Raw genomic sequence first — 22604 nt, forward strand, 5'->3', positions numbered from 1 at the left:
AGACCTGAAGGCCTACGCGTCACGGTCTGACGAGCTTGCGCCGGTACCCATTGGTATCAAAGGCAAGCGCAAAGGCACAACTGGTGCTGCGGAACGCAAGCGTACGGAGCACCGGTACAATCTGAGGCGACGGTCACCGGTGTGATTGATGCCGGACGGCGGACTTTTCCGCAACCGAAGGCACGCAGCCTAGCTGGCGAGCTTTCTCGTCAGGCCCTACATAGGCGAAGCACGGTGTGTTACTTTTTTTTTTTTTTGCAGCATGCTCAGTTCCAGCCTTGTGTGTTTATCTATTTATTTATTTGTTTTGTTTTAGTCAGTTTTTTTAGCCACTTTCGTTTCCTGCTTGCTCGTCTGTTTTTGTTCTAACGTACCGAGATGTACATAGGCAAACTTCAGCCCGCTCGTGCTTGCTCTTATCTTCTAGAAGGAATAGATTGGATTAGGTGTCGTTTGTACAGCGCGCCTTTTCTCATTTCCGGCCCGACTGTGGGTGGTTGGCTCGTTAAGGAGCCGTGTGTCGCGGTGCGTGAGTTTTGTGCGGCCCGTATGGAGGGGAAGTTGGCGGGGCGTTTGGGGCGATGGGGGGCGGAAAGTGCACCCTTTGACCCTCGCCGCGGCATCTCTGGACACTTCTGATGAGGGGATCGTTGTCGCCGACCGGCGTCAGCGCACGGGCCGGTGTATGTGTGTTGGTGGCTGTGGCTGTGTGCGCGCGTAACCATGAGCCAAGGCGACGCCCGTGAGATGTGCCGTTGTGTGCTTCTGCGTGAGCGCGAGGATGAGAAGGACCCCTCGCTGTGGCCAAGGTTACACATCTGGACGCCGCCGAACGTCCTCGCCCGTTTCAGCCGGCGTGAAGGGGGGGCACTAACTGTCTTGTGCCCGAACGTGATGTCGTGTCCAAGGGCGCGAGGTCAGTGCCCTGCCGCGGCCCCGTCGTCATCAACGCACCCTACATCAACGGAAAGAAGACCGCATCAGTCGTCGGCCCTCCCAACCCGTTCAACTTGAAGTCTGCGAGCGGTGAGTCGCCGACCGGCCCACTGGGCCGCGCCATCGAACTTTGAGGCTGACATCCACCTGTAACATAGCTGTACAGTTCTATTCACATCTCCTTGTGAACCGTGTGTATAATCTGCAAGCTGTTTTGATGTACTGAAGCGTATGTAAGTGTTGTTTGCCTTTGTTTTTCCTTTGTTTGTGTGTTTTTTGTTTTGTTCTGGCTGGAACTGAAGTGTAGCTAGCTTTTTTTGTTTGTGTATTCATTTCTTTATTTTGGAACTGAAGTGTAGCTAGTTTTTTTTGTGTATTTATTTCTTTATTTTGGAACTGAAGTGTAGCTTATTTTTTTTGTGTATTGATTTCTTTATTTTGGCCGCGTGCTTTGCCGATGGGTAGGAGGGCATTTAAGGAGAGGGGGATGTGGGAATCCTGGCTTTCCGCCGTCGCCTTTGCGCGGCTGTGCCGGCCTCCCGCGTTGTTTCTCCTCTTTCCCTTGCTCCCGCCTCAGGCGGTGGAGAGGCGGCTGGGTGACTAATCACTGTCATTTAGCCACAGCTCCGCCCCGGCTCCCCAAGGGCCTTTGCCATTGGTGCCTTTTGGCGGGAATTCGGGACCCGCTTTGGGGCGGCCGCGCACCGCGCGACCGTCCGAGCGGGGCCCAGAGAGAGATCCCTCCGAGACAGCGTAAGGTGCGTACGTTACTGTTTGTCCGTGCCGGCCTTTGTTGTTCGGACCAGTGCTTACTCGAGCTCGCCCGCACGTGTCCTCTGACCTGCAGCGGCTCGAGCCTTTCCAGCGGGGTCCAGCGACCTCCGACAGGCGTACCTTGTGTTGATTGCCCACTCTCTCTCGCAACCGGCCCAACGGTCGACACGAGAGAGAGATCACAGCACTGCCGCGGGGACATTCTCCTGCAGCGGCGTGTTAGCGGCGCGCATTGCTCTAGTCGCTCTGTGCGCGCAGCGGAGCCTTGCTCCTCGCGCGCCCCCGGGACTGGGTGACTATTGAGTGTTTGTGTACCTGCTGAAGGACGACGTGAATAAACGTCTCCTTTGTGAACTTGGAGGCCTATTTCTTTGCGGCGAATCGCTCTCCTCCCAGCGGAGGTTGAGTGCACCGCATCGGTGTCCCAGTGTGTGTGTGGTGACGGCTGATCGGGGCCCTTGGCTCGCGCGAAGCTCGAACCCGCGGTGGGTGGTGGCCTGTGTCCACTTAGAAACCCACAGTTGTCACATGCTGTACGCTTTGCCTTGTATTGATTTCCTGACTTCGTCGAGCTGCGTTAGCAGCTTTTATCCAGGAAACCATCCAGAAATGTCTGGTGAATAAATTGAATATAAACTGATTAGTACTACAACGTACTTAAAGGCCTACTTGACCGAAACTTTACTTCGGCTAATTTTGCGCTCGATATAGTGTGCATGTTATTAACAATATTTATATTTAATATTAGGGCTGTGAAGCGTCTAGAATTTGTTAGAAGCGTTCAAAAACCTCTGTAGCAGACGACGCAGACCCCTAGCGGTGTGCTGAACAACTAACAAACCTGACCGGAAATGACGCACATTTGAGACACCGGCATCGCCGGCTCGCCAGTTTCAGGCGTTCTAAGTGAGTGCGCGCCCCTTGTAAGCTCTTCTTCTGGCGCGTTTCTGGCTGTTTTCACCGCGAAGCTCGATGGTATCCGAGAAAAATAAACTGCTGGCATCATGTAGACGAAGTGCATGGCCGCGGAAGGGAATACGAGGAATGCGGAAAGCACCATGTATACCTCTCGGCCCCTTCACCCCCGATCTCGAAAGCTGGTGTCAGCTGTCTGGAGCTCAGGTTTTAACGTGAATTCCCCTCTCTTCTTCAAAAAAGATAATGGTGGGTGACTGACGCTTCTGCCTCGCGCTAACCCCTTTTGTGGGTTGGGCTTTGTCAATAGACCTGTCCCGGTCTACATCATGCACCAGCCTACGTCTTTCTGGCCCGATCGGCAAAGCATGCCACGAACCGAAGGCTTCGAGGCGTCTCAATCGGGAGAATAAAGAGGAGGGGGGAACCGCTTGTCACAAGCTAGCTAAGCCGGTCCAGAAGTTAAAGTGGACGGCTTTGCTCATCAAGCAACGCCCTTTTGACGGCACGTTATTTACACCAGGCAGAAGTCTAGGAGAGGTCTGGTTCGTCTGAAAAGGAATCAACATATGCACACCCGTTTATTGCAGGTACAGCTCTGCCCAATGCGCAATAATGCCCTCGTGCGCCGAGTGTATCTGCTGCCTCGAAGATTTGCAGGCCGGGCTGAGAATCCTGGAAGGCCACACAAGCGTTACTGAAAACGTCGACTTTCTTACTACCTCACGCCATTCACACTTGAGGTCGATTACAGGAAGCTTCAGCGTTGCCATTCGAGAGGCGTCTCCAATACCCCAGAGAACTGCACGCATGTTATTTGAATGATAATGTTTTCAAAGAATTCTGATTTTATTCAGTAGGGTAAGGGTGCGGGCTAGTTGGTGATCAATAACATATAAATACCATAACATATAAATATCAAATTTATATGTTTGGTTAGAGACACCTACGGTAATTTGCGCGGTGGGCGTACACGGTCGACTGGGGTTCGGCAACCACGTCGTTCTGCCCAGCTGTGCCCTATTGAAAATATTGAGCGTGAATTCTGCGTGCCTATCTTTGCGTGTTTATTGCCACGCAAAATGCGACGATTGAACGAGGTCGCAGAACGCGAGACATATTTCACATAATTTGCGCAAGCCGAGCAAGCTCGCAAACGCGAGACATCTCTCACATAAGTGCGCAAGCCGCGTAAGGCTCGTACAGCAGGAGACATCCTCGCGTAATATGCGCAAGCCGGGTGAGGCTTCCAGAATGTCCGAGAGCCAAGGGTGAGTCCCAGAATGTTCAAGAGCCGAGTCTGGCTCACAGAGCACTAGACAGTGTCTAATGGAGTTACCATCATGATACCGATAATACCTTGCATGGCTGCAAGGCTCCTACATCACTGCTCAACACGGTACGCTAATGTACTGCATTAAGGCCTCCTCATCTGTCTGTCACTGCCTCATTCAGCATGCATGTTGTGAGATAACAAGCTTTGCAGAAACGGTGCTTCGTGGGATGGCTCTCATGTGTGTAGCATGCTTGCAAAAGGACATAGATAAGGTCACCTTAACTGGCTTTATTAATGCCACATCCCTCATGATGGGTGCCACACAGTGGCTAAACAATTTCTTCAGTTTCTCCAAGTCCAGCAGGTTGGCGTCTTGATACAGGTTCTCACTATGCAGCACCTGCAAAAAGGTAGGAGTATATATGCAAAAAAATTCAGTTAATCTGTTTTCTGGAAATTCCAGAAAAGGGCACAAGTACTTCTTCCATTAATGAACCAATGATGATTTCGAAAAGTTTCAGGTTTGAAATACAGACACTGGAAAACCCGACTCAAGCACGCAGACTGCTCAGCATCAAACCTGCACAAAATCTAATAACCGTGTCACACAGGCATTTTGAAGGCTTTCAAATGGCTATTAACTCAACGGCACTTGAATACAGCTAAATGGGCATTTCCAATAGCCACTGAGTCCCTAGAATAGTGTGGACATCTATTAAGATTTTGAAGGCTTTTCAGTGGTAGAAATTTGCACTCAGACATGGAGCACTCGCAACTATACACTAAGGAATAAAATCAAAGCAATTTAATCGCTGAAAGAATACTCAACATGAAATGTACAACTTATTTCACTAAAAAAAAAGAAGGCTAGCCACAAAACACTGCAGCAAGCATATTATCACTGTTGCCAATAGCACAAATACAATGAATACCACCTTTTCAAAACTGTGTGAGCACTACAACAGCTTCCCAGCAAAATTATCAACTGTGACAGTGGCGCCACAGCAGCTTGGTGCGAGATGATGAAATATCTCTATGGCGATCAAGTATTCTGTGTAGCAGTGGCATAACTCCCAAGATGAAGTGCAAATCTCGAAGCTCAATCTCCCACCTTAACTGTTATCTTTAAATACATATTTAAATTCATTGGAGCGTGCTGCAGAAGTAGGTGGTCAGATCATTCGAGAGGATACCTGCAAGGTATCTCAGGAGACGAAAGGTCTGATGAAGAAACGCCAAAGCATGAGGACGTCTAACTTCAGAGATAGAATAGAACTAGGAGAGCTATCGAAGTTATTTATAAGTGCAAGGTAGCCAACATAAGAAAGTTTAACATGGAGAAAACCTAGCATGCTCTAAAGCATGGAGGTAGCCTAAAATCAGTGAAGAGAAAACTAATCACAGGTAAAAACCAGATTTATGCGCTAAAAGACAAAGAGGGCAATGTCATAAGCAATATGGATAAGATAGTTAAAGTAGCCGAAGAGTTCTGCACAAATCGCTACAGTAGTGAATGTAATCAGAACGTTACGGAGAGAGGCAGTAGAGCATAGCAATGGGACATCCCGCCAGTAACGAGGGAGGAAGTAAAGAAAGCCTCAGGAGCAATGCAAAGGGGTAAAGCAGCTGGTGAGGATCAGGTAACAGCAGATTTGTTGAAGGACGAAGGAGAGATTGTGCTAGAGAAACTAGCCACCCTGTACACGCTTGCCTCGTGACCACGAGCGTATCAGGAGCTTGGAAGAATGCGAACATTATTTTAACTCATAAGAAAGAAGATGTCAAGGACTTGAAGATTTACAGACCAATCAGCTTACTATCCATTGTCTACAAGGTATTTACTAAGGTAATCACTAATAGAGTCAGGACAACCTTCGAATTCAATCAACCAAATGATCAGGCAGGCTTTCGTAAAGGATACTCAACAAGAGACCACATTCATGCAATCAATCAGGTGATAGAGAAATGGGCAGAATATAACCAACCCCAATATATAGCCTTCATTGACTACCAGACAGCAATTGACTCGGTGGAACCACAGCTGTCATGCAGGCATTGTGGAATAAGGGTGTAGAAGAGTGTTATGTGAAAATATTGGAAGATATTTATAACGACTGCACAGCTACCATAGTTCTCCATAAGGTCAGCAATAAAATTCCTCTATATTCCGAGTTTTCTAACACCACCATCATTTTTTGGCACCGTGACCATATCATACAAGAATGTGAGACCTACTGCATACCTAAAGAAAATATGTGTGTAAGCCAAGCATCAGCCGTTCTATGCAATAAGAAGTCTAAGTGAAAAAGATTCGATGTAAATTAGAGAAAGCCTTGCCATTTTTGTACTTCTGCTTCTATGACTGGTTGCTGGATTTTTTTCTTTAGTTGGAAGCATTCTTCCATCCCTTATCTCTATACACTATTCCTCTGCCAAATGACTGAGTAACCCAAATAGCAATTCCTAAGTAGGGAGGGGGCCTTCCACAGTGACCACACAGGGGCCTTCAAGTTCTTGCAGCAATCAAAACATCCCTTTGTAACACTGGCCTTGAATGCACCACTATACTTTTGTGGCAGGGCAAATACTTATACAATTTATGTTTTAAAACCACACAGAAATCCACAACTGCCATTATGAAAACAACCTAGTAATGTAACCATAAGCGTACCTGGCCAGCATGATCAGCATGGAAAGGCGCACAGCTTGTGTGCAGCTCCTAAAATGAAAGCAAATTCACATGATTAATTGCAATTTCCACAAAGACATTCTTGAAAAATCATGTTTTTGCACCACTCAGCCTCAAGCCTGCCTTATTGCTCCTGCAGCAATGAGGCAAATCTGAGCACAGCTTGGGGTGAGCTGGTGGTATCACATTACGCACCTGACACTACGTGCATCAATCCATTTGTATGAATGAATTTCAGAATGGCGAAGAAGACACACAGACAGGAAAAAATGGTGGGTGGATGAGATTAAGAAGTTTGTGGGGATACAGTGGCCGCAAGTGGCAAAGGACAGACAAAATTGGAGAGACATGGGAGAGGCTTTGCCCTGCAGTGGGTGTAGTCAGGCTGCTGCTGCTGCTGCTGCTGATGATGATGACAGCCTGAGCACACCTACAAAGTAAAACTGTGATCTCGACCCAGCAGCACTTTACTGTGTTGAAAGAGAACAGGTACAATTGAATTACTGCATTACCTTGTTATTATCATTAAAAAGTACAGGGCTCTAAGGACTTCCTAATTTACATCGAAACGAATGGGTTACAGTGAACTTTCACGGATTACACTAACAGGCACTGAAAATCCAACACAGCTGCCCAAGAGAATATTAGGCAGCCGCGCTAGCCTTCTTTTGCGCTATGCTACCTGATACCAGATTAAAATTCCAGAGCAATTTACTCATACTCTAGCACTGGGATACGTTATGCCCCAGACTGACGCAGCTGTCTTACTAAAGGCAGAGAAGCTTTCAGTGTGGGTCATGTGTGCTGTGGCGTGAACACATGCACAGCATCGCCTGCTACCATTCAAGTCCTCTGTGTACACAAATGCAGGTGCAATAGAAAACCCACATCCCAAATTTGGCTAGTCTGGTCGGCCAAGCATGGGCCAGCTGATAGCACGAAGCAGCAGGTGCGACACATACCATCATCATCAGCCTGACAAGGCCCACTGCAGGGCAAAGGACTCACCCATGTCTCCACATTAACCCTGTCCTTTGCTAGGTGTGGCCACCATATCCCCGCGAACTTCTTCATCTCATCCGCCCATCTAACTTTCTGCCGCCCCCTGCTATGCTTGCATTCTTTTGGAATCCACTCCATTACCCTTAAGGACCAGCGGTTATGTTGTCTTCCCATTACAAGCCCCGCCCCGGCCCATTTCTTCCTCTTAATTTCAAGTAGCATGTCATTAACCCGCATTTGTTCCCTCACCCACTCCGCCCCCTTTTGGTCTCTTAATGTTAGACTTATCATTTTTCTTTCCATAGCTCACTTTGCTGTCCTTATCGTTTGGCACGTGTTTTTTTCTTTGTAATAAGGCATAAAGTATTATACACGGATTACCACATGGCATCCTCCTATGACCGCTAAATAATTTATAATCAAATTTCTTTCTCCTGCTGTATTTGTTTCGGTTTCGACAGCTGAATGATGGCTGTGACTTCAAAGCGAGGTTATTGGTCACGTGAGGCATGAAAAACTGCAATACAATTGGTACTTCTGGCTCTTAAGGAATGCTGGCGTCAGCGCTGTAGCGAATTAAAACGATGAAGCAGCGATTATAAGTGCAGTTTTTCCACGCCTCACGTGACCTATAAGCTCTCTTTGATGTCATAGCCATAGTCAAATTGTTCACCGAAACAGGATGGCAGAAAAAGTTGATTATAAATTATTTAGCGGTCTCACACGAATACCAGATGGTGATTCATGCACAGTAGTGTCTTCCGCATCATTATAGAGAAGAAAACATGCCACCAAGATTAGGTGTCTATACTCTTTTAAGCTGAACTCTCTTCATTAGCCTCCACGTTTCTGTCCCAAAAGTGAGAAACATGCAGGCTAAAGAAAAGATTTCAGCTTAAGTACCAAAGTGGCTCTAATCACACGATGAAGCGGAAAAACTCTCGACAATTGAACAGAGAACAAATAGGAATTCCAACAAAATTTTAGATTCTTGTAAGGCTATCAAGCATTTCTGAATATTGTAAACTGCACTTTCACACATACAGTACGCATGTATGCCAAGCTCACATTCAGTAGCCCTGTTTACCGGCTGTAATTATCACGGTCTGAGCTCAGTTACAGATTTTAAACCAGCCAAAAGATGCAACACAGGAAAAGAGAAGAAAACAGGTTGGACTATCAATTGAATTTTTTGTAAAGGAAAAGAAGGCTCGCATGAAGATGCGCCACACATGACTCACACCAGCGAAAGGCAGGACAACAAATAACTGTCACTGATATACAAGCACGTCATCTAAAAGAGAAAATTCTTTCCGTTGAAGATTGACTAATGGCTTCGCTACTCATACAGCCGTTGCCTTGGAGATATGCATCAAATACCTTACAGATTTGTTTACCACTTCTATACACCACTGAAGTGTCACAGAAATCAGGCGTACATACTGATGGGTCATCTTATGATTTACACTCACGACATTGGCACTGTAGTGCCAGATTAGAAGCTGCCTTCCCCCTAACGAGTTAGTGCTCACTCAGGAACACATTAAAGACACCTGCACATATCCCTGAAGTAGTTTCTTGCACAAGCTAGCGGAATGTGATAAACCACTTCCTGCAAGTCCTGAACCTAGTTTTATGGGATACCATACTGCTATCCCGGTTTTTAACAGCAGTGCAAAGGCCATCAACACAATGATTGGCGCAAAAATTACATTTAATAATTTTTCCGCCACTCGATTTGAACTCATGAAGTCTACACAAAGGACTCCATGATAACCGTTCTGAGGTGAATGGCAGTTCAGCCTAGCCTCTGGAATCTGTGCCAAAAAAAAAACGGAGTCAGCGCATCGCAATTTACTTCCGAAATCAGCCGGTGCTGATGAAAATTGTATGTTTTGCTTTCTCTGGCTTATAAAGCTCCACTTTCAGAAAAAGTGTCGTCTTTGTGGTTAGGATGCGGAACTTCATCATCACAGGTCAACTTCAGCTTGCCATCAGTGTCACTTTAATGCCTCAAAGTTGAACAATAGCTCCATTCATAGAGGAGGGCTGTGCATAAATTTCGACCACCAACGATTCTTTAACATGCACTGACATTGCATAACACACGAGCAAATATGCATTTCGCCTTGTCGAAACGAAGCCACCACAATTCAATGCCGCGTCTTTGGGCTCAGTAGCCGAACACCAATGCAGTAGGCCACAGCAGCAGGTGAAAAACAAAAGAGAGCCCTTAATAGGCAACCTAACTTGCCAAAATCAACATAACGAGGTGTAAGGGTTCGGTAGCGTTCGCGGGGGTCATCAGAATGCGGCTGGGGTGCTCAAAGCGAAGCGTCTCCTTTCTTGGAACGCGGCCGCTCGCGAACGCGCCGGCAGGTATACGGGTGTCCCCCCACCCGCGGTACTGATTCGCACACGTGCTGGCACGGATGTCTATTTGTGTTTGTTTTTGTTTATTTAGTGGTAGAGAGGGTGGTTTTACCTTGTTGAAGCCGGAGGGCTGGACATGCCCTTGAAGAACCAATCATGTTGAGACCGCAGCATGATTGGAAGCTATGGAATGTGGGCCGGGCCTTTAGGGCTTTAAAACCGGGCCCCGGAGCTGGAAGCGGGGTTCTGCGCTAAGGTCAGATGCAACGCATCTTCGGCAACGCCGAGCAGGGGCCTCCCCTAGTATTAGCCAGATCCACCTTTTTGTTGTTTGTCTTTTGCCGTTTAATTTGTCTCGAGTGTCTAAACTTCTGTACGCTGTAAATATCTGTACATAAACCTCAGTTATTGCCTTTTTTTTATCCCTGCGTGTCAACTGATCACACGAGCGTCTCTGACGTGGCACCCCTGGTGCGAAGAGCTTCAGTTCGAGTTACCAACCGTCTCTGGCGGTGCACCTGTAGTGCAAAGAAGAAGAAGAACCTGATCTTTACTCGAGGGGTCACACAAGTAGCAGTGGACTAGGAAAATAAAAGCTACTTGTGTCGGAAGATGTCTTCAGTGCTTACCTCAAAAGCCTGCTTGCTTGCTGGGCATCCTAGCACCAAGTGAAAGGCTGGCACAGCCATACTGGAGAGCTTGGAAGAGGCATTGCTGGTAAAGCTATGTGGAGATTGCTGCAAGGTAAAAAGACACATTTAACAGCAGCACAGTGCAAAAAATGGACTAGAATCAAGCATGTAAGGCAAAGTGCAAGGCACAAAAAGGAGCCGGTCGCAGAATGGAACACAACTGTTTAACCACATTTCGAAGTGGGCCAGGCAACAAGAAATTCATAACCACGGCAGTCATTCACAACCTAGCCTCAGACGAGACATCACTTGCATATCGATATCCAGCATCGTTTCTACAATACATGCCACCATTCAAAAGAACAGACCACAGCAGGACGATATTTTCAGTAGAAGGCTGGTTTGCTTCAAATTCTGCATGCGTCCCTCAATTTGAAATCTGGCATGATTAGCAATGATTTCACATTCTCACAGGTATGATGAATTAATAGTGCCAATTGCAGAAAAACCACACTTTTTCCTTTAACATCAAATAAGGTATTGGAGAGGTACCTCAGCATATTTAAGTCAAAGTCAGATTTATTTGCGCCATTGGTTATAATCATGAAACAATCAAGTTTATTCTTCGTACATATTAAAGGCTCAATTACCCTTAAATTTCACTGCAACTTCGGGATTTAGGGCAAATGGAGCTAGGGCACCTGTGTGCATTTTGCAGTTGTTTGTACCATTTCAGCTCCGAGCCAAAGTATGAAAAAGCGAATGCCAAAATAGAGGCGAAAAACTTCAGAGCAATTTGTTTTTATCTCACCGTTCTGCTATTCAAGGCTCGACTACACTGGCTCGGCTATAAGTACGAACGCAGCTGGATCATATGGAGCTTCGTACCTTAAATACACAATTTATAAAAGTACAAGTGAAATACAAGTGAAAGAGGAGGAAGCTCAATCCAAACGCATACAGCTGAATCGCAGTCTACGTAGTTAAACTGCTCGAGCGCTGTTACTTCAATTACAGCGTAACATGCGGCGAGAATGTAAAGCCCGGGCCGAAGATCTATTGGTGGGCACATATTCCATTCTCGGCGAGAGATGAATGGCAGTACGGCGGCAGTACGGCGCCGATATCGTGCACCCCGCGATCGGATCAGCTGTGCATATTTGCATGGCATACTGACCATGACCGTGTGACCACTGACACTACACGCGCATTCATGCCCGTGTGCCGCCAGCAAACAACCTTTCAGCGCTGCGTGCTGCCGCGATACGCACTGCGTCTTCGCGTCTCTGTACTAGCTGTGTTGACGTGGCCAGTTGTGCGCAAAGGCTTTGAAATAATGAACAGGTTCGAAGAAAATTAACTTACCCCCAAGATGCGAGATGTCACCCGGGTAGTGGTCTCCCACCAGCTGCTCCGCCATGGAGGAAATGAGCCCCACCGTCCGCATAGCGTTTCCAGTGAAGGCGCGCAAAGGACGACGCGCTATCCGTCGAGCCCGCTGACGCACGCTATAAACACAGGTTTACTCAGCACCTTACCACGTTTTCGTACATCGCACCAGCGAATTTCACTGCTGTCGGCACATCACATATCGGAAGAGTGACAAATGCTCATGCCAGCGATCGTTCACGCCCTCGGCACCACAAAGGACCACGACAAACGTAGTAACGCTGACCGCGGCCCGCCATGCTGTCCCTCCCCAGACGCTGCGTTCGTTGGCTAGCGCTTAGGCCAGTTCCGGCTTCCTTCGACCCGTTTAGAAAGGCATCGCCTCCAGGCATTCCTCCAGGTCGTCTCTTTCGGGCTCTATGCTTTTGGGCAGTGCGATAGCAAAGAACTAAAACCAAATGAAACTTTCGTTACAAAAATAATTAAGTTCTTGTGCACATATTAGCATTAAAAACTTGAGAAATTTGTGACGCATGGACGCATTAATATGCGTGTCGGTACATTCGTGCGTGCGTGCGTGCGTGAGTGGGATGGTCTAGCTCGTCAAATCCAAAGCCTATCCGACATGCTGCATGGTTTCTGAGATCGCCGCCGTGAGCTTCGCTTGTTTTTCTCGTGCTGCTGCTGGGCTGTCTTGCGCGCCGCTGTTACTGTGCTGGAATCGCAAAAGAAGAAGGATTACCGGTGTGTGCTGCCGGTGGGCGCGCTCTCATCCAAGAGTAGTAGCAGCTCCCAATTAAGCGATCCGTCGGGGCATATGTGCTATGGATGTCTGGTCGACAACGATAATGAGGTCAGCAGTGCGGTGCCGTCGTTTGATGAGTCGAACCTTTCGGCCTATTGCACTGCTAACTTCGTTGCAAAAATGCCTGGCTCATAAGCAGCGACAGTGGCCATTGTTTCTGTGGTGTGTTTCGATTACAAGACGGCTCCCTTCTACAGTGTGGCTTCCTTGGAAACTTAGTCGGCGGTGTGAGTCGGCGGTGTGCCTGCAACACCTGTCGCTGTCAGCTCAAACTGACCGCCTGCGAGCGCTGCCTTCTTTTGCGATGTGAACGGTGACGGGACACTTACTGCCTGTGGCCGGAGCTTATAGCAAAAGCGAAGAGTGTTTTGTGTGAAGGTTTGACGAAGTGCGTGTGTCAGTCTGGACCCTTAGCAAGTCATACGAGATGCGACATGCAAAAGTGGTCCACCAGTCGCTTCAGCAGAAAGGAGTGCGGATGTTTTTTACGTTACTTCAATCGAGAACTGCCCATGCAAATATTTCAACTCGTCCCTTGCCTAAACAGCATAGTAAAGAAGCTAAAGCAACAAAACTGCTGTTTCCATGCTGTATATTGATTCCGCACTCGTGCTAGAGGTGGGAAATATGTAGTAGTTATTGGCGGAGTTACAGCCTATGAAGCACGTGCAGCTTCCTGTAATTGCAGGTTAGGATATGTGCCTTACTTGGTATTGACTTTGTAACCAGACATAGCCATCTGTCAACTAAAAGAAATTTTCTTGCTATAGGATTCTGCAGCATTATGTATGCTTCTGGACACTGAATACCGGGTGCGTCACCTCTCTTGAAAGCACTCAGATTTGTGTACTTATCAGTACGTTTGAGATGAGAAAATTTTATCAGCTTCTTTTCTTTATTTTATAATTAGCTACACAGCATGTCGCAAAAAAAAATGTTTTAAGGAAAAGTATTTCAGTTTAGAGTAGAACAGTTACACAAAGTTGTTTTGGGCATTCTGGTAACTTCAAGATGGTATCTGATGGTTGCATACAGACGCGCAAGTCAAACCTCAAAGGGCATCAAACTTAACAGTACCGCTGAGCTTATCCTTTCGTGCTTTTTATGTGTGTGTAGATCACCTGGGGAAGTTCAGTATTGGATGTTGGATTTAATAGTTCTGCTACAACTTTTATCTTCCTTTCTACACATGAAACATGACTGAACTCGATTACATTCCCCAAGCAAATACCTGACGCCTTACAAGCGTTCCTTACTGTGCACAGTTGTCCCAGTGCATTATATCCACTCATGTGCAGCACACTGTTGTGTTGCTCTTGGTCTCCGAATGTGACTCTCAGCAATATGACGGAATAATAGCACATCCAGATGGTCTTTGTGGTAGTGCAAATTTCAAAACAGATTGAAGAAGAATGAAGAGTGTGATACTTCGTCATGCATCATGCAATGCTGGTGCTAATCAGGCAACATGTGTGGTATATATACTTCGCACATTTGAGATTCATTGGATTTGTTCTGGAGCCATACTGGGAATTAATTAATCGATCTGTGATTTGTCACTGAATTTGAGAGAGGGCACTAATTTCTGAACTTTTGACACCAACTGTGAATTCAAAACTGTCTTTTCGTGTAGGCTTACATGGCCTTTTTACGTGTATGTAAATTTATGCTAATGACTTTGGAAATTGCTTTGGAAATGGTTTTGGAAATTGCCTCGTAACATTCCTGTTACAGCTCACAATTCGCTTTCTGCACGTCATGTTTGATTGAACCTGATTATATCCCCAAGCTTGTTTGTTGCACCTAACAAACACTGTTGCCCTTTCAGAGTTATTCCATTGATTGACTCCTTTCGAGTGCAAGCAACAAATGGTTGTGTTGCTTCTGATTTCGAAATATGGCTGTCTGCATGACGGGCAACAACATAAGTGCTCTGGATGGCTTTCATCATGCATCTATAAGATATCTGTAACTTTCAGGATTGGTTAAAGGAAGAACTGAAGGATGCTGTAAGAGTCATTAGCAGCTTGTTTTTTACATTATTTTACTATAAACTTGCAATGTTGACAAGCTCTTGCTCAGTGTGCATGTTGTCATGTACAGGTCCCTGCAGTATCCAAGGAAACCATTTTGCACTAAAAGATAATTTTTTGGTTATTTGTTTGCTGAAGTTGAAAATGATTAATGGGTACTTACGCCAAGACGAAAATTATAAAACAGCAAAACGTGAGCTTATTGCTCATTATTGAGAAGTAATCATTAACTGAATGCTCGAACCTTGTTTGCTTTCACCCTAAATGGGCCTTTACAGTCTCGACAAGTTGCTACTAAGCAAGCAAACGCACACATGGCCACACGCAGCCTCACTGAGCTTGCTCAGTACGCACATAAGCACGCACAGCTTCGGCAAGCCCCCTCTCAGCACGCAGATGTCCACGTACAGAGAGTTCTCCACGAGAGTCCACGATTTTTTACACGCAAAGAGTGTGCGTGAACGTCTATCAGCTCACAGTACGCGCATATGTACACACAGGACGCACAGAATGCGTACAGGTAACGCACAATTTCTGCGCATTTGTGTGAAAAATGAACGTGATCGTACAAAAATCACTGTTCTCGTGCAAACTCACGCAGAGTTTTTTCAATAGGGTGTGGTTTGAAAAGATTAGAAAAACCTTTCCGTCCCGGCAGTACACGGGCTTTAAGTGGTTCTAGGTAAATACTGTAATGAACGCAACGCATAAGTTTTTGTTCATTTGAATCGACATGTATTTCGCAACGCGCAGTGGCTTGCCCGACCGAGGCGCGCAAAGATGAACCAGCCCACCATCGGCACCGCACTGATGCCACGGTCCTCGAAGAGAAAAATATATATTTATTTTGCAACACAAATTTTGCTTCTGGCATATTCTTTCGCTTAACTCAGCACTTAATTCTCTTCAGCTCTCTTTTTACACATCCATCTGTTTTTATTGATTTAACTGGCGTTCACAGCACCTGTTCCAAATTTCTGTGCACAGGCAGGAATACCTTTCGACGGGGGATAAAAATGAGAAGGAAAAGGAGAAGGCAGGTCATTTATTTTATCAAGACAACAACCATATTGCACGCACAGCAGAGCGCACATGTGCTGTTGGCACGCGCGTGCCCGCTCAGAAAAGCCGACTTTATAATACAAGCACTTCTACTTGGCCTCCATTTGAATATGCTTCCTTCCTCCGCTATATCCGAACTTTGCACAAGCTGTAATCGAATACTGCCAGGCAAACAGCGCTCACAAGCATTGCGGCGCGATCATCTTCACTGAGGTTGAGCCAGGACTTTTCTAGTCTACTACAGCAAATAAAACACGTTTAAAACTTTCTAGGGCGTTTCATCCGTTTCAGGATGTGTGCTTTCACATATAACCAGTATTTATCGCAGAAAGTGCTGCACGCGCTACCGCTACCAGCGCTTTGCTCGAGCCGCAACGAGCAGACGCTCCGAACCCGTCTGGAGTAGTCTCAAACATGCGTCACTTCCGGCCGGCGGCAATGGCGCCGGTTTTTCCAGTTTCGGTATTGAAAACTCCGATTTTTGCGTGCCTTTTTCACCGTAACTGCTTGAAACTGGAGCGTAATGTTTTGTGGGTAGCATAATACGGGGGTGTACTATGAAAAAACAACCTTTTTACGGTTTGAAAAATTTCGGTCAAGTAGCTTTGTGTGTAAAATTTTTTCTTTCAGTGAACAAGGCTTCCGTGTGGAAGTCGAAACGGCTCTTGACTACATCTTTTTTGGTCGGCGCTTTATTTATAATGTGTGTAGGCTGTCGTTAAGGGTAAGCAAGGATTTTGTGGTCGCTGCCCAGAGTTTCCAAATTGGTCCATGTGCAGTGTCATGTTTTTCGTTAAAGCTATATGTTTGGGCAGGTGTCTCTGCTAACACTGTTCCCTATGCCAGTGGGGGACATGATGCCCGTCATTAGGCAGAGGTCTGGCTGCTCTGCTGCTTCCAACAGACTGGTTCCCTTCGGGCTGTCCTTGTGGTAGCCTCATGCCGTGTGTACAGCGTTTAAGTCCCCCATAATAATTAGTGGGCTCTTTCCTGCTATACATGCGCACTGTAGTAAAATTTGCTTGAAATCTTTTTGCGTGCGTCTTGGAAGACTGTAGAGGTTTAGGATGAACACGCTCTGCTTCCTTCTTTTTTGAGAAATAATCTCGATGAGGACTGATCTTTTTCACGGAAGTTGAGATCGTGCGATATGACTGCTAGTGTAGGTGCCACTAGTGTAGCTACTCCAGGTGCCGTATGGCGGGTGTGAGGTATCTCTTGGCGTACTTCCCGTTTCTTGGAGGCAAATGACGACGGAGGTTGATCTTGAATAAACATCTGCAGGGAGCGACAGTTCCACTGCCAGACTTCCAATTAGGGGAGGAGGCCATCAGCGCTGCTTGTCGATGATTCGCTCAGATCTGTCCCGCCAGCGGACCTTCGTTGGGCGCGGGCTGTCTGCGATCCCCGTGCGCTTTCGCATCCCCAGAGTTATTTGAAACTTAGAATGGAATTCTTCTTGGACTGCCGCAAACTGAGCCAGTATGGCTGTCTGTTGGGCTTCGAGTTGTAGTAGTAGTTGTCATTGCCTGTTGTATTTGATTAATAATCTGCAATGTTTTGTGTGCTTTCCAGAGTTGGAAGTGCGGATGTTGATGTTGCCGCTTTCTGCTGTTGAGTTTGGATTACACTTGCCTGCTGAGGCGGGAGTGTTGAGGTGTTGTCTGGTGCCAGTTTCGGCTTTACTGGCACTACCATTTGCGATTGCAGATTCTGTTCTACCCTAATAAGGCGTTTCTGTTGTTCGGATAGTTCGATTTTTAGTTTTGTTTTCCTCCTCGATCTTAGCGCAATCCTGACATGGACCATAACCGTTTAGAGCAGTGAGAGACTGCCTCTGACCAGCTAACCTTTTTGTCGCTTGGCTTCGGCTGGCTTTGCGTCGAGGCTCGGGAGGATGGCGGCCTCTTGCGAGTTGACTTGTTCTGATGTATCTTCTGTTGAGGACGAAGTCCGCACCCCCCCCCCCCCCCCCCGGACTTAGGCCTCGCGAGAATTTCGCAGCGAAACGTCTCCCCTTGGAAGTCCGCTATAATGCGGTGGCCAGCGAAACTGATCTTCCGCGCGAGCCTGCGAAACCCACTTCGGAATTTTCTTTCCTGATCATGGTAAGCATTGCAATGACGTCATGAGGTCACGTGGCGGTTTCGGTCCGTCTCTCGTGGACGGTCGGTCAACACCGGATTTTTTGACTGATAGACTTTATGTTTGTTCATTAAAAAAAAAGAATTCGGAGGTATATTTGTAGTTACTCCACAGTCAACCAGTCAAATTTTCACAGCGTTAAGCAAGACGTTGTTGGCAAATGCATCTGGCATTCATTCTGCCAAAATCTGTAGTTTACATCGAATTTCGCGATGCATCGAAATGAAATTTTAACAGTTCAAAAAGAAAAAAAAATGCCACGAGCTAAGCGCCAGCTACATGTTTTAGCGTATCCATCCCTCTAAGTCCCATGGCGGTCCTAAACGTCCACAGGACGTCCAAGGGAGTTTCAGTGCCCAGTCAAAAAAAACTATTGGAACCAACTGGATTTCCAATGGGATCCAATTGGACGAGTTCAGTTTCCAACTGGAATGGTGTTCCAACTGGATAGTCAAAATGGACTGTCCAATTGGACCAGTCGGACTGGTCTTACCCATTGCATCCAATTGTTCCGCCCAACTGCACCTAATTTATCCAATGAATGTTTGCATATTTGACAAAAGAGGTGGAACTAATGTGGTTCTTATAAGAGCTATCAGCAGCTTAACCTGCTAAATTGCACTCATCTACACCACCAATGGAGCTGAAATTAAATAACTGCGTTCAGTGGGCAAGCGCCACTGGCCCCAGCATGAGAGCCTCATAAATTGGGTATACAAGTTGGAGCAGTTGTGTGTTCTCTGGATGTACAGTCGGGGACAAAAGTCTCCGGACCACGTGTTCCTCTAACGAAGTCGATAGCTCTGCTAATAGTCGGCGGCTGGAGACCACACTTGTGGAATTAAAATTAAAATTTTTGTTCTTTCATCTCCACAAGTGTGGTCTCCAGCCGCTGTCCGATAGTAGAGCTATGAGCTTCGTTTGTGGAACACGTGGTCCGGAGACTTGTCCCCGACTGTACATATAGAGGTAATATATGCTACTAGTGTCTGAATGTGCAGTGTTGCTTGTGTGATGTATGTGTGTTGATTGGCTTTGATTTCCATAAAAGCATGTTAATTCGAATTCCGTAGAAAAATGTTGATTGGCACTAGGCAGTGCCTCCCTGCAGTCCTCATACATCTGTTTTCCTTTTGCACATTACAATATGTTAAGTTGTAGAAATATTTATCCAAGATCCTAGAGCATATTATTCACAAACATTTAGCTACCTTTCTCAATGAACGTAACATATTTTGTGAATACTTTCTGGATGAAATAACTGCCTAATCGGTCCAATTGGCTAGTCCAGCTGGATCCATTTGGTCGAGTGGCTAAAAACTGAACCAATCGGTTCCAACTGGGAAATCCAACTGGAAGCAGTGGGAATGTCTTGGTCCCAAAGTTTTTTTGACTGGTTGCCCATTGGGTGGCTCAGTGATTATGGCGCTCGGCTCGACTGCTGACCCGTAAGACGCGGGTTCGACCCCGGCCGCGGCGGTCGGATTTCGATGGCGGTGAAATTCTTAGAGGCCCGTGTGCTGTGCGATGTCAGTGCACGTTAAAGACCCCCCCCCCCCCCCCCCCCCAGGTGGTCGAAGTTATTCCGGAGCCCTTCACTACGGCGTCCCTCACAGCCCGAGCTGCTTCCTGTGCGAAGAAGTCATTTCATGCAAACGGTGACGAGACCTTGGGGGATGGAACCTGGCGCCAATGGCGACGGGTTAATTCTGGTATAGAGCACTGCAATTCTGGTGCAGCTGCTCACGTGATGGTGCCATTTTGTACAAACGACGTGATCTGCTCATAGCGAACGTTTTTACAGTATTCTGAAAAGGGTGTTTGAGGTTGGCTATAATACGCTTGCATTGTGCAGAGTACAGGCCACCGAGCGTTTATGAAAGACCTCAAAAGCGATCAGACCATTCACAATATATTTTTAAAAATTCGCGCTTCCACAACTCGCGGTGCAACATTAGACATAGTGCCTTTTCTCAAGTGAGCGCTTTGAACGAACGTATGAGGGAACACGAGCCCTCGCAGTCATCAGTGGTGCCGGGAATTCGCCCGAATCCGCGCGCAACGCGTCATGCAGTGCTCGTTACGTCAGCAGCGGAGGGCTATCACTGAGAGGGTTTCAAATTGGGACAGTTGGCTGTTAACATGGTCAAATATAATTGCACTTTTGAAATGACAGGAACTACACGCACACTGGTGCGCGAACTGTCAACTGAAGTTTATTGTGGTGTGCGCACATATATGCGCTTTTGCAAGTAAAAAAAAAATATCACGAAAAAAAACAGTTGTAGCAGCACTTTGATATCATCAATGAGCATCAATAGTATACTTTGTCCAACGTATCAGTTTTGGATTGTCTTTGCTTTTGTAACAATTGCTTTTCTTGTTTGGAAAGCAAAACAGATGGGTCACTTACGTCCCTTCTTTTCCCCGATTCCATGCAGTGAGCTTCCCACAGCTCATTGTTGGAAGAGAGGTTCGCATCTCACACCTGGCGCAATGTGGCGCCAGATTTCCAGGTGTATTAATCTGGCCACAGTTGCCGTTATGCTATCCAAGTCTTTCATTTAGACATCTGCTTGTCTGGCCCACATAGGCAAGATAGTGGCATCTTGTAGACCACTCCACAGGACTCGGGGATCCTATTTGTGTGCCTGACGCCACAAGACGCCTCTTCTCTAGGACTGGCGTCCTCATTTACCTTCGCGCACATTCCTTTTAATTTTCTTGGTGCGGATAAAACTGCTTGCATCTCATGCTTTTCAGCAACTTTTTTCAAGTTGTGGAAAAGTGCGCGAATGTACGGTAGAACCACAGGCCGTTTTTCTTTTGTTTTGCCTTAGTCCATTCCCTTGGTGCGAGAAATGCAAACCCCACTTCCAACAGATTACAGTTCTGCTGAAGTCCAGGGATAAATTAATCAGGGAGCTGTGGGAAGCTTACTGCATGGAATCAGGAAAAGAAGGGACTTGTGTAAGTGACCCATCTGTTTTGCTTTTCAAAGAAAAGCAATTGTTACAAAAGCAAAAACAAAGCAAAACTGATACGCTTGGACAAAGTATACTATTGATGCTTATTGCTGATAGCAAAGTTGCTGCTATTTGAGCATTTTTCAGGAAGTTTTTTTTACTTGGAAAAGCGTATATATGCATGTATATGTGTGCACACTGCAATAAACTTCAGTTGACAGTTAGCGCACCAGTGTGTGTCATTCCTGCCATTTCAAAAGCGCAATTATGCATGACCAGGGCATCACTGTGCACACTCTTTCTCATGTCATGCAGCTGCCATGGCTGCAGCCGAGAGGATGGGGCCGGCGGAGGCCAGCCGACATTTCAACGTGTAAAAAGTGACGAGAGGGTAGGGAAAGGCGCGAAGACGCCAAAGTTCAAATGTTGACTACAGATAACTCGGCTTCCACAAAACAAAATTCTTGCAGATGCACATTTATGAAGTGGCATCCTTTAACATCCTAGGCATACCACAACTTATTAGGAGCCCCTTTAAGATCAGAACTGGCGCCTTGTCAACGACTCCCCGGTTGACACATGCAGCAAAGCTCACCTTTTTTCACAAGGTACTACATCCACCACAGCACGACATAAGATGCCAGAAACTGTTTCAGCAAAGACCATCGAGCATGACAGCCTCATCCAGTGTGTGTCAGCATTTGCAGAAACGCATCGTGCAGACTGATCTAGTGTAAGGGAAGGGACACTTTTACAGGCAAGTATTTAATAGAACCGCTTGAACGCCCACATGGGCATGCATGAGATGCGACTGACAAGTTTGCTACATGCTCCAAATTAACCAAAAGCACACAAACGGTAAGGAGTGAGACATGTTCATTCAAAGCACAGTACCACAAAGAAAGAAAGCACAGGTTGTGACTGCCTTACAACGAATCCCGACAGCATACAAGCAACTGGGTTACAGTGATAGCACCTGGTTAACATATGGTATCTTACATATGACTGTATGTACACTTTCAGCTTTTCTTACACCTGAACAGACAAATAGCAAATGAGTATACTAGCATGTGGCGCAAAGAACAAAGTATCTTCTAAGTCTGGCTTCTTCGTGTGTGCTCATTAACAGAATGGTTAAGTATATTCATGGCCCATGCTTCAGGTACAATAGTGTACCATTTTGTACTTGAGAGTGGTCAGCCGTGAAAACCGTCTCGTAGCCATCCAACACAGCTGCCCCATGCGCCGAGACCCAACATTGCAGCTGCAATGGCCAAATGAAGCCTTCTCGGCTAGGTTCGGCTCTAACGGACTGGAGAAGCCCAGGGGGGCATCGCCCAACCTTCACATGCCCTGCCCTCTCTAGCCTTGAACAGATGTAGCTAAATTTCCTCCACTAGGATTGTCCATTATGTGAATCATTCCAGCCATTCCCTAGGACGCGAACAACAGAAGCAAAATAAAAGCATCTGATATACCTGCAATGAGCATCACTTTGCTGCTGACGGCCACATCAGACGGAAACACAGGTGCCCGGGGTCACGGCCTTCACGCAACTGCAAAGGTGTTCACAATCGCTCGCCACATTCGGGCGGTACTATGCTGCC

The 22604-nt window shown here is 46.6% G+C and overlaps 1 protein-coding gene across 1 annotated transcript; it reads right to left on the reverse strand.

Moving 5' to 3' along the window:
* Positions 1 to 3655: 3655 nt before the first annotated feature.
* On the reverse strand, positions 3656 to 12317 carry LOC149349402 (uncharacterized). Its single transcript, XM_089578297.1, has 4 exons — positions 11963 to 12317; positions 10595 to 10702; positions 6573 to 6620; positions 3656 to 4301 (listed from the first exon to the last, which is right to left on the reverse strand). Exons 2-4 carry the CDS (start codon positions 10652 to 10654, stop codon positions 4077 to 4079), a joined length of 333 nt encoding a protein of 110 aa, XP_089434423.1. The 5' UTR covers positions 10655 to 10702; positions 11963 to 12317; the 3' UTR covers positions 3656 to 4076.
* Positions 12318 to 22604: the final 10287 nt, after the last annotated feature.

This window comes from Amblyomma mixtum, chromosome 3 (genome assembly GCF_055824585.1).
Source record: "Amblyomma mixtum isolate Tamu chromosome 3, ASM5582458v1, whole genome shotgun sequence".
Lineage (NCBI taxonomy): Eukaryota > Metazoa > Arthropoda > Arachnida > Ixodida > Ixodidae > Amblyomma > Amblyomma mixtum.

Excerpts from the sequence above, each read along its gene's own strand:
- LOC149349402 (XM_089578297.1), bottom strand. The coding sequence starts at position 10,654 with ATGGCTGTGCCAGCCTTTCACTTGGTGCTAGGATGCCCAGCAAGCAAG. Across the intron at positions 6,621-10,594 it reads CAAGCAAGCAGGCTTTTGAG|GAGCTGCACACAAGCTGTGC; the intron begins GTAAGCACTGAA and ends CTTTCATTTTAG. Across the intron at positions 4,302-6,572 it reads ATGCTGATCATGCTGGCCAG|GTGCTGCATAGTGAGAACCT; the intron begins GTACGCTTATGG and ends ACCTTTTTGCAG.